This window comes from Naegleria lovaniensis (genome assembly GCF_003324165.1).
Source record: "Naegleria lovaniensis strain ATCC 30569 chromosome Unknown tig035, whole genome shotgun sequence".
Taxonomy (NCBI): Eukaryota; Heterolobosea; class Eutetramitea; order Acrasida; family Naegleriidae; genus Naegleria; species Naegleria lovaniensis.
In genome coordinates, this window is record NW_025407858.1 from 109,177 (window position 1) to 120,466 (window position 11,290).

Here is an 11,290-nt window from a genome sequence, read left to right on the forward strand (position 1 = left end):
TTTTTTCAAAATTTAAAAAAACAACAAAATGTCAAGTCGAAAGAACTCGGATGATGAGTTTGGAGAGGAAGTGTCCGAGGAGGAAATGTTAGAAGAGGAAGATGAAGAAGAAAATAATTCGCAGCAGGAAATTCAAGACTTTTCTTCTTTAGCTAGTTCAAGCCAATCTGATACCACTATTCAAATTGCCAATATCGGAGATGATGACCGTCCATCTTCGGATGATGATGATAACGCCTATGTCATGGGAATTGATGAAGCTGGAAGAGGACCAGTGATTGGACCACTTGTTTATGCCTCCATGTTTTGCAAAACCAAATATAATACTGATAATTTCTTGAGAAAGACATTTAAAGTGAATGATTCTAAAAAACTGACTGCAAAAACAAGAAACACTATTTTCGATTTACTTCGCCAAAATGCGAAAATTGTGCATTACATGACGTGTATCATTACTTCTGATGAAATCTCTCACAAGATGCTTTCTAGGAAAAAGTACAATCTCAATCTCATTTCACATGATTGTGCCATTCATTTAATTAAAACGGCCAGTGAAGCACTCAACAAAAAGGGAAAGTATTTGAAAGAGGTCTATATTGATACAGTGGGAGATCCAACAAAATATCAAACCAAACTTCAAGAGAAATTTCCTGAAATTGAAAAAATTGTGGTCGATAAGAAAGCAGATTCTAAATATCCAGTGGTTGGAGGAGCTTCTATTGTAGCCAAAGTTAAACGAGATGAAATCATTGATTCCATTCAATCCAAGAAATACCCCAAGCTCAAAATGGGAAGTGGTTACACCTCTGACAAGTACACTAAGGAATTCTTGAGAAAGACACTCGATCCTGTATTTGGATACGATCACCACGACGTACGATTCAGTTGGGCTACTATTAAAAAGCTATTAGGTGACACGGCAGTGAATGTAGAATGGGAAGACGACGGTGACGATGATGATATGGGAGAGAATGCTTTTGAGAGTCCCTACGCAACAAGATCACAAACAAAACTTTCCTTCCACATTGGAGCTGCAGAAACTCAAAGACATCGAATCGATTTCATGAGTAATAGAAAAATAGAGCTGGTCTCTGACTTTTAGTCCAAACTATTAAACATTGACACCAAATTCTGGAAATTCCATTTCAAGCAAAAGAAAAAAATGACGAGAAGACGAATTCCAGCAAAGAGTTCCAAAAGATCCAAGAAGGAAATAATTTCGAGCGACGATGAGGACACAGAAACCGACGTTGTTTGCAATAATGATCATCATGTTGATGAAATTAAACACAAGAGAAATCATTCAGACCATTACATGACGATGGATGATCAAGACGATGCAATTATTATTATTTCCGAAGATCATGATGATGATTCAACTCAACCCCGAAGGAGTACACGACAAGTTAAAAAACCAAAACGTAGCGATGAAATGGAAGAAGAGATCACTGTACAAAAGAAAGAAGCATCTTTTGGAAAGAAAGGAGCTAAATCTAACTATGCGTATGTGTTTATTGATATGGAATATTCATCGGATGAATGATCACAAAATAATTGCAAATATTTCTTTGAAAATAATTTAACTCAGCAATCAGGTGGCAAGATTGTTTTACAAAAATTCTGTTTTGAACAAAGTTAACTTGGAGGTAAATAACAATACTGAGATGATTTGACCTAATTGAATTTCTCTCATCAAATATTTGTAGGATATATTTTCATACGATATTTACAAACTGTTAAACGAAGAGCATCAAAAATATCTGACACAGTTTTTAGTGCAGGATGGTGTGGATGTTGATGAGCAAGGTTTTGCTAAACGAAAAATGTTTTTAGATCCTAATTTTAAGGCGTCCATTTCAGAGTTTGAGAGGTTGCTTTCAGAAGGTTATTTAAACACCTCAAAAAAATTCAAAGATGTCATTGAAAACGTGATTGAGGTAAATCAGAAGAAGGGATACGTGGAAGAAGGTATGGAAAGCTACTGGCTAGCAAATGCAGACAAAATTGATACTTCATGGGTAAAAAATTTGGAAGATTAAAGAGTGAAAGACCTTGAAAATTGTTTTCATTTTCAACATTTTCTCCGTTTATTTACTTTGGTCTTGAAAATTGTTTGCATTTTCAACATTTTCTCCGTTTATTTACTTTTTCATACTTTCAATCGTTTTTTGAATAAGGTTTTGTGCCTTTGCGATTGCATTTCTTGTTCCAATCAATAAAATTCTCTGTGTCGGCTCTCCCTTCTCTCCATAAATAAGTTTCACAATCTCACATCCAGAATTGGATTTAATGCGACTCAATCCAGCGTTATTAACAAGCTTTCCTGCCTGTGACGAAGGTAGCTCAATGTGCTTCTCTCTTAACAACAATTCACTCACTTCCATAACTTCCTTGTACTGACCAATTAGAATAAAACCGCCATCACCAGCTCCCATTGAAACTGTTGGATATTGCATAATTAATTCTGCAATGTTCTTTCCCTTAGCTCCAATAATCTTTCCCAAATAGTGTTTGGAGACATATTGCTCTGATTCTTCCGAGCTTAATGACACAAGTTTACAAAGTTGATCTCTGTCTTCATATTCAAAATTACATTCTCGATCCAACTTTAAAGGAAAGAAAAACAATCTCATGTGTTGTTCTTTATGAGCATTATTTTCTGACTTGCTCTTGAAGAACGGATCGAGTGGTACATCCACATAGTAATATCCATCATCCATTTTCCCATATTTTGACATGTGTTGTTTGATATATTCTGGAATGTGTGGAAATTCAAAATCTCTCAAACAGCGATCATAGAGATGGCTTCTTCGTACAATGGTTGTGGACAGTGAAGAAGAATCTTTGGAGGGCTTGAATTTCTTGTTATACACAAATAATCGTTGCGTTTCGTAGAGGAATAACAAATGTTTCACATCCATTGAGGCACATTCAATTTGATCTTGACTCAATGGCCGAATCTTCCAATACAATTCTTGTTCGATCACATTTTTCTGAATTTCATATTTTGACGAATAGTCAATCATTGAAAAATCGTGCAACAATCTCACAAGACCCTTAATTTTGAAAAACGAGGAAACTGGATAATGAGATGTCATTACAAATTGATCCGTTGAAGCAGAAGGATAACTACTTGAAGCACTAGTTGATGGTATTGTATTCACATCACTTTCATCTGAACTTTGAGTATTGTTTGTGGCTGAAGGAGATGTTTGCGGAGAGGTGTTTGGATAGCCAGACATGATACACCATCGTTGGTTAAAAACAATATCCAACGGTAAATAATTATTGGACTTGTTACCAGTTGGTAGTGGTTCAAAGATTTTCACAACATCTGATCCTTGAAAACGAGGACTCTTTGGAGAGGTTACTTCTCGTGAAATGTTCTTTACAAGCTGTTGGATGTTTTTGCAAAGATCCTCCCAATTTGTGTTAATTTCGTGACATGTCAGTTCCTTGTTTTTCAAATATTGATCCATATTTCCTGAAAGCATTTCTAAAAACAGCTCAACATAATTTAGTCGAATAAGTGAATAAAAGAGATCAACACTCGTTTGGGTTTCTCGTTGTTGATGATGAGAGATCATGGCAAAAATAATCTTGTCAAACAACGTTGCAGTGTTGATAATCCCAAAATAATACAAATTAGAAATAAATATAATATTCAAATATCCAGTTCTTTCAAACATGTTTAGAGACACTAAATTTCTGACCAGTTCCGAGCTCATTGGAAGTATGGATGCATTGTTGTTACTTTCCTTGCTTGAGGTTTCAGGATCAAAGTAATTGTTTTGTAGATATTTTTCAAAATGAGCTTTTGAGAGAGTAGCATTAAATCGTTCCAAAGTTAATTTCAAAAGACTTTTCTTGAACTTGTTGATAAAATATTGCTTGTCCTTTCCAGATGCAAAGAATGTAATGTCATGCAATTTCTTTGACACATCTCGACACACTTTTGAGGCCATATGAGCATCTTTTCTGTCTTTTGATTTAAGAGAATGAGCAGTATGAACAATGGCATTAGACCATGACTTGGCACACAATTTGAGTAAATCCGAAGAAATATCAGCATGTTTGGAAGAAATCTTTTTGATAAACTCTTCTAATTCAACAAAAATAAACTCTAGAATTGAGTCATAGGAGGAAGCATGAAAACTATTGGTCATGGCATCAAAGTAACAATACCATTTCACAAAATGACTCATGTAATGCGATTCAATAATACTGAGGTTTCTACTTGAAGTTTTTGGAATATTGTGGAGGATATGGCTTTGTTTGATACAAATATCTGCGACTTGAGTATCCCATGTGAAATTCAGACGTGTTCCATTCATTTGATAATAGAGTACATCCTCGTCTCTTCTTCCATCATGTATAATTTTCAAAACTCGAGTCGATTCTAATAGTTCACGCAAGTTGGTTTCATTGGCAAGAGTTTTACCACCGATCTTAAAAACATCAATAATATAAATATCAATTTTTTCTTTCTTGTTCAACAAGGTTGCTTTTCTATTGACAAGTGACAGTTGAATAATGCACAGGGTACCACTTTGTTTTTCCAAATCAGGAGATCCTTCACAATCTAACCCAATACAAGGGGTATTGGTATTGAAGAGACGAGTTTGTGCATAATTTTTCGTTAAATCATTTTCATGTTGAGATGAATCTAATAAATCCTGAATGACATCTCTCAATAATTCGTTATATTTTTCAATGGAATCAATGAGATGAATGTCATGACCAATAGAGAGAATATTTTCACAATGACCTTCTTTGAAAATGGATTCGACCACATTGTCATCATCATTATGAATGGTTTGTTGATGACTCGATAATAACATGTTTTGAAAATGTTAAAGTAGTAATAAAGAAAGGAAGAGTAATGAATAATGAGTTGTGATCTTTTTCATCACCAGAGAGGATCTTTCAAAATTTAAATCAAAAATTATTGGAATGAGATCCAATGCATGAAATTATGGACGTGATGATACTATTCAATGATCCGACCACAATTTATTCTCTCTGCAGAAAAACCGACAGATAGACGCAAGGCGATCGAGAGGTTTTTTTTTTTAATTAATGAAAAATATGATGAAGATGGTGCAAATCCTCTAGAAATTACACTTGCACTGCGAGCGTAAAAATGAGCCGAATTTTTAATTAGTTTATTTATGATCCGCCAACATGTATTGGCCACGAATTGTGTACAAATAGAGCTAATAATATTTGTGAATTTGATTTTACTTGTTCCGATGAGATCGTTACATCGTTCCTGACTGTTTTCAGAAATTTTTTTTGGCCAAGCCTGCTCATAGTACATTGCCCACTGGCTCGTAGTGCATCGTAGTGGACGTTTGATTGGTGTATTAACATTTCTGGTGACGTTCGAGGACATGCACAAAGCCTGCTATGGCTACTATCATCACGAAGATCGTTGGCTCATAGTGCATTTTACTTTCTCGAGGAAATTGGGAACATTCAAAACTGGAGGTGAAGATGGAATGAATGCATGCCGAAACTTCACAATCTAAAATGATTTCAAATCTAAAAGTGCATAAACGACAAAATCAAGGTAGTTTTAACTTTCAAAGCCTTAGTAAACGATAATGATGCCAGAGAATCAACAACTTGGAATTTATACAACGCATCCTTGTTACTTGAAAGTTGAAAATCATCATGTCGTTGCGGAAATTAACTGCATCTATAAACTCGTTCCTTGTCTTGATCCGAAAAGTAAAAATCAAACACAAATGGAGACAAAGAAGAACAATTTTGTGATTTCTATTCTGGTTCATTTTCAAGTTCAAATAGTATTCGGCAACTTTGAACCAATATTTGCACTTTTTGAGTTAATTCAATGGAAATGGTCATCAGCAGGGTAGAGACTAAATTGAGTCAATTCTTGAGCACAACAGCGGTTACTATTAACTCTTAATTACGTAGCAATAGTGGATTGGGTTAAAACAACACATGTTGATGACCATGGATTCAACAGTATAGGAGAGAGTGAATACTTATCTTCATCAGAGAGATAAAAGTGTCAGTGCTAACTTGTTGTTGTTGACAAGTTTTGCATCCCACAAACACTCCCTCTAAATTCCTCTCTCAATATCACAAAACATCAAACACCAATTTCACTTACCCCTTCTGATTTTCCAAGTCTTCCATGGTTTTCAATTGCTCATAAAAGACAATGGATAAATTTTCATGAGTTCAATGAATTTGTAAAGATTCCTCTCCAAACAGAACACACCAACCAAAATACTTCATCCAATTTCTATTTGCAATCAAGGCCATCATCTATCATTGATCGTTTAGGGAGATTAAAACTGCAAATGAAAAATTTTTCTTTGCGAGATGAGTTTCACAAATGAAGAGAATCTCAGTTCGAGATCGATGATGGGTTCATTTCATTGTGTTTTCCGTATGTGTGGTTCTAACGAATGGCCTGCTTGTGCATAGAATCTCACCAAAGACTCCAACGTTGCCCATTCTGGTATTCTACTCCAAGAGTAGTATGAGTAAAGACTCTTTTAGTTCGACAAATGTCACCACAAAAATCGCATGCGCTCTTTCTTTCAATATCGAGAAGAAGGCTTGAGTGTGTGGGAGTGCAATAAAGTCACTCGACTCGACGCAACCCATGTCCCAAATAAACACAAAAAAAACCAACACAACAATACGCGCCAACAAGCAGTTGCTGATAGTAGTAGTCTGCCTCACTCCTCCCATCATCGAAGCCTCTCTCCCTTTTCCGAGACACGATCACACCATATTATCATCAACACAAGCCTTGTTGTTCAGCCAACATCATTACTCCCATAACACTTGTTATTCTGTTATATAAAACCATACCACCATCACCACCAACACAAATTCGTGTGTTATCCAAATCGTCGAGAAAGCCTTGTAATTTTAAGGAACCTGATTCATCCTCACCCTCATCTGAATTCATATCATTATACCCACCACCAACAATAACACCACTCATTACAAATGGTAGAAAAGAAGGCATCTAGCAGAAAGAACTCTAACGGTAGCTCACTCTTCACTGCCGAAGATGATCAAAAACTCATCGAAGGATACAAGAAGTATGGTAATAATTGGAAGGATATCTCCCGAGAATATTTCAACGGTCGATTCAAGACCAATCAGCTTTTCCAACGTTACAAGAGAGTTCTCGTTGCTAAGGATAAGGAATCCACTTGGTCCAAGAACGAAGACATTGAACTCCTCTCTGTGTATCACCACTTTGAGGGATCTTGGATTCAAATGAGCAAAAAGTACTATAAGGACACCAGAACAGACAACCAACTCTCAAACAGATGGGCTTCTCTGAAGAAGAGTTGCTGCCTCATTGACACCTTTTCCAAGTTGAAACCAAACATTAAGAAGGATCTCTACACATTTTACAAAAAGGCAAGAAAGACCACTGGTCCAGACAGTATTAGGGAAACTAACTTTACTGAAATTGTAGAAATTCCAGAAGAGGCCTTCCCAAAGATTTACCTTGGTGAAGGACGAAGAGTGCAAAAGGAAAGCTCTTCGAAGAAGAGAAAGACAGCTCCAAAGAGAGAATTGCCAACTGAAACCTCAACCAAGAAGAGAAAGACATCTTTTATTGTTGAAGACGATGAAGACGATTCTTCCTCTTCAGAAGACGAAGATGAAGTGTCAACCAATGACGATATTGCCATGTTACCAAGAACCACACGAGGTCAACGAGTCAACTACTCCAAGATGCTTAGCGACGAGGGAGAAGATGACAGTGCCACTAATGAAGACGATGAATACGTACCAAAGGAAGAGGAAGAAGAAGCTGTAGTGCTACCATTGCCAGCCCAAAAGCAACAACAACCACAAGCCTCTTATTATCATCCACTCAGCCAACTCTCCAAGCAACAAGTTGAATGGTTGCAAGCTCAAAAGTGTCCATCCAAGAGATCCTCATCCAGCACTGCTCCAGTTTTTGTTACGAACAGTGTTGATCTTGCCTGTGACGAAGATATTGTTGCTCCACAACAAGCACAACAAGTCTTCGTGCAACCTCAACAACCAGTGATGGTCAAGATGGAGAAGCAAATCCAATACACTGTCGTTGACAATCGTGACGTTAATCTCAATTTCAATGAAGAAGAGTGTTTGGAAATTGAACGATTCCTTGGTGCACCTTACAGCAACTTTGAGACTGAGCGAAACTACTCGATGGAAGACATTTTGGCCCAAACAAGAATCATTAAGGAATTCCTCGAACAGTCCAAGACAATCAAGCCACAAGAAGAGAATCCATTCACTGCCATTCATGACGACTTTTGTGCAGAAGCCTGCAACAATGACATGTTTGATTTCTCGACTTTCAACAGAGCTCCAAAGTCACCTTTGCTGTTCGATGACGATCTTGATTTCTTGTAAACCTGTTTACAGCAAGTTTACCTAATGATTCTCCAAACCTAACGTTAACCAACCATCCCTAGATCTCCTTCCACCGTACACTTGAATATGTACATAACAACATTCTCTAATTTATAAAACAAATACTCTTACTTTAACATGTGTTGTTACTTGTGCTTATCGATCAATCGAAATCACTATTCCCATCTCAATAAACCTGCCACAGAATCCAAACCTGCTCTTGCTGCAGTTGGAGGTCGTACTCGAGGTTTCAACTCGATGTGATTGTCGTTGAGGACCTTCCAGTAGTTGGTTGTAGGAAGCAGGTCTTTGGACAATTCAGCCTGTTGTATGAATGTCGTTGAAATGAAGTGTTGTATGATGATCAAGACATTAGATTGAAATGTAATGAGGTATTGTATGCAGTTCATGATGGTGACAGGTCAAGAAGATGCAAAGTTGATGAGGTATGATGTCATAGTTGATTAGTAATGACAGGGTTGTAGGTAGCACAATTTGAAAAGTAAGTACAAATCAATGTTAAAATCATACAAACCTTAACATTCACCAGCGAGGATTGTTCAAACGACGACCTTAATGCCATCGATGAGTTCTGCTTTTTTCCAACTTTACCAAAATCTGACACCTTTTTCTGGTCGTCTTTTGAGAGAGAAGATGGATCAAATGTGAGAATACTCTTGACATTTAGGTCTTCATTTGCATTGTCGCAGGTGGGATCACTTTCTGTGGTGGTTCTCTCTCGTGTTGGCGTAACTAATCGCCTTCTGTGCACTCCGCTTGTGTCTGGGGGATCAACAACAACATTTCTGGGTTGGTAAACACTTGCTGATTGTGGCCGTTTCCTCATGAGTCGCGGAGGTGGAGTCTTAGATTCCTCGTTACAATGAGTGCCACATCTTGCTTTCCTTCTTACTTCATTGACCAATTCTTTCGATGATTCATTGCTAACATTGGGTCGTTTTCGAGGTTTGTCCTTCTCTTGAGTGGCATTAAGGACAGTCTTTCGGCCAGCACTGAAATTGGCCTTTGGTATTCCATTGATGATAGATCCTCCCGGTAGAACACTACTCAGGCTCACAGCTGCACTCTGAATACTTGTATTATTTCTATATTGATTATAATGATGGGATATTGAGGATGAAGACCTCACCGATGAAGCTGATTGAGGCCTACTCGAAGAAGGTGAGGATGAAACACGATTGGAGGCAACTACGACTGGACTCCCCCGAGATGAGGCTAGAGGACACATTTTTTAAAAGTATGTCTATGAGGGTGTTGTTGTAGGGGAATAGTTGTTGCAGCAAGTAAGGATGATACAACTCTTGAGAGAGAGAGAATATGATGAAAAACACAATTAAGGACGAGAGAATGGAACCAAATACAGACTAGCCAGCACCAAGGGCTACTGATGATGATGAAGAGACTATTCCTGAAATGCCCGCTTGGGGGTTTGCTTCTTTTTTTTTTGGCCATACATCCACAAGCATTCGCTCGAATGGAAACGAGAGATTGAATTTGACATACACAAATGATAGAACTTGCTCTGGAAGTTTGTATTTCTGAGCTCGATGGGACAAGATTGGAATACAAATGGAGTGTGTTAAGGGTCGATAGTTACATGTACACGAAATGACACGTCAAGACAAGGGTAGAATTTATGATGTATTTCGAATAGTTGTATTGAGGAATATAATACATCAAATAGGTTTATTTGTTGATCTACAGAGAGGCAATCAAGTGGCTTCAGTATGCTCATCAGCAAAAAGGCTCTTTTGTAAACCATTCGTACGAACTGTGTTTGTTGTGAAAATCTATTTTCCATTTTCCCTGTCATTATACATATGACGGTGATTCATGACGACATCCTTTCAACACTGTTGCAAGATGTCGATTCATCTGTAAATAGTTTCTTTTCAAAGCATATGGGTACTTGTTGTTCGTACTGTTCATAATTGAAAATTGTTGAACCCAACCAAAAAAGTTTATTTCTTAATTTTATGTTATCAATATGACTCTGTGAGTTTTTTCACCTATTCGGCTATTCATAGGATTGAACAACAACTCTCTCTGTGAGAAAGAAGAAAGCAACGAGATGGAAATTGAATCCCGCCAAATTTTGTACATTTTTCAAACATTTAAAAAATACACGCAATAACCAACTAACTACAACATCCCCTTGAAAGAGGAGTCAATCACATCGGAATCTCTATACCCTTACACATCCAATACAAATCACACTAAAACTATTTATTATGAGCTCCTTGAGAAAGACTGATTATTTGAGAAAAGCCTCACCAACAACGTCGTTACCATCGAAAAGCGGCATCGGAAAGAGAATAAAATTGAGTGATGAACAAAAACAAGAAATTAAAGAGGCCTTTGAATTATTTGATACGGATAAAGATGGATATTTGGATGCACATGAATTTAAAGTTGCAATGAGAGCTCTCGGTTTCGACATTAAAAAAGAAGAAGTGCTGAGGTTGATGAGAGAGAATCTTGATGAGAGACCTCTTGACGATTCACATCCCATGATGATCAGCTCCGATTCATTTCTGCAGGTGATGACGGACAAGATTTTAGAACGAGATCCGTTAGATGAAATTAAGAAAGCTTTTAAACTCTTTGATGAAGATGGAAATGGTAAAATAAGTTTAAAAAATTTAAAGAAAATTGCAAGAGAAATTGGAGAAAGTATGAGTGAGGAAGAGCTGCAAGCAATGATCGACGAGTTTGATCTTGATAGAGATGGAGAAATTAATGAAAATGAATTCATTGCCATCATGAGCAATAATGATGATTTGTAAATAAAGAACTCCAAGTTGATAAATAATCAAAAGCAGTTTATCTTCTAATTAAATAACAGAACACACCTAAA

The 11,290-nt window shown here is 37.0% G+C and overlaps 7 protein-coding genes across 7 annotated transcripts in view; 4 read left to right on the forward strand and 3 right to left on the reverse strand.

The window, feature by feature from the left end:
* Window positions 1-28: 28 nt before the first annotated feature.
* Window positions 29-1,102, forward strand: C9374_008853 (uncharacterized protein; the record flags this gene model as incomplete). The annotated part of the gene is made up of 1 exon (XM_044698975.1): window positions 29-1,102. The coding sequence occupies one exon, from the start codon at window positions 29-31 to the stop codon at window positions 1,100-1,102; it is 1,074 nt and encodes a 357-aa protein (XP_044545030.1).
* Window positions 1,103-1,162: 60 nt separating this feature from the next.
* On the forward strand, window positions 1,163-2,039 carry C9374_008854 (uncharacterized protein; the record flags this gene model as incomplete). The annotated part of the gene is made up of 3 exons (XM_044698976.1): window positions 1,163-1,503; window positions 1,589-1,646; window positions 1,707-2,039. 3 exons carry the CDS (start codon window positions 1,163-1,165, stop codon window positions 2,037-2,039), a joined length of 732 nt encoding a protein of 243 aa, XP_044545031.1.
* Window positions 2,040-2,141: 102 nt separating this feature from the next.
* C9374_008855 (uncharacterized protein) lies at window positions 2,142-4,841 on the reverse strand (the record flags this gene model as incomplete). Its single annotated transcript, XM_044698977.1, has 1 exon — window positions 2,142-4,841. One exon carries the CDS (start codon window positions 4,839-4,841, stop codon window positions 2,142-2,144), a length of 2,700 nt encoding a protein of 899 aa, XP_044545032.1.
* Window positions 4,842-6,996: 2,155 nt separating this feature from the next.
* On the forward strand, window positions 6,997-8,412 carry C9374_008856 (uncharacterized protein; the record flags this gene model as incomplete). Its single annotated transcript, XM_044698978.1, has 1 exon — window positions 6,997-8,412. One exon carries the CDS (start codon window positions 6,997-6,999, stop codon window positions 8,410-8,412), a length of 1,416 nt encoding a protein of 471 aa, XP_044545033.1.
* A 454-nt stretch (window positions 8,413-8,866) lies between these two features.
* C9374_008857 (uncharacterized protein) lies at window positions 8,867-9,661 on the reverse strand (the record flags this gene model as incomplete). The annotated part of the gene is made up of 1 exon (XM_044698979.1): window positions 8,867-9,661. The coding sequence occupies one exon, from the start codon at window positions 9,659-9,661 to the stop codon at window positions 8,867-8,869; it is 795 nt and encodes a 264-aa protein (XP_044545034.1).
* Window positions 9,662-10,664: 1,003 nt separating this feature from the next.
* C9374_008858 (uncharacterized protein) lies at window positions 10,665-11,219 on the forward strand (the record flags this gene model as incomplete). Its single annotated transcript, XM_044698980.1, has 1 exon — window positions 10,665-11,219. One exon carries the CDS (start codon window positions 10,665-10,667, stop codon window positions 11,217-11,219), a length of 555 nt encoding a protein of 184 aa, XP_044545035.1.
* Window positions 11,220-11,263: 44 nt separating this feature from the next.
* The window catches only part of C9374_008859 (uncharacterized protein), a gene marked incomplete at both ends in the record, with an annotated part of 423 nt that continues 396 nt past the window's right edge, over window positions 11,264-11,290 (reverse strand). Inside the window, one exon of the mRNA XM_044698981.1 lies at window positions 11,264-11,290. This exon is cut by the window's right edge and continues 396 nt beyond it. Within this exon, the coding sequence (XP_044545036.1) occupies window positions 11,264-11,290 (27 nt within the window).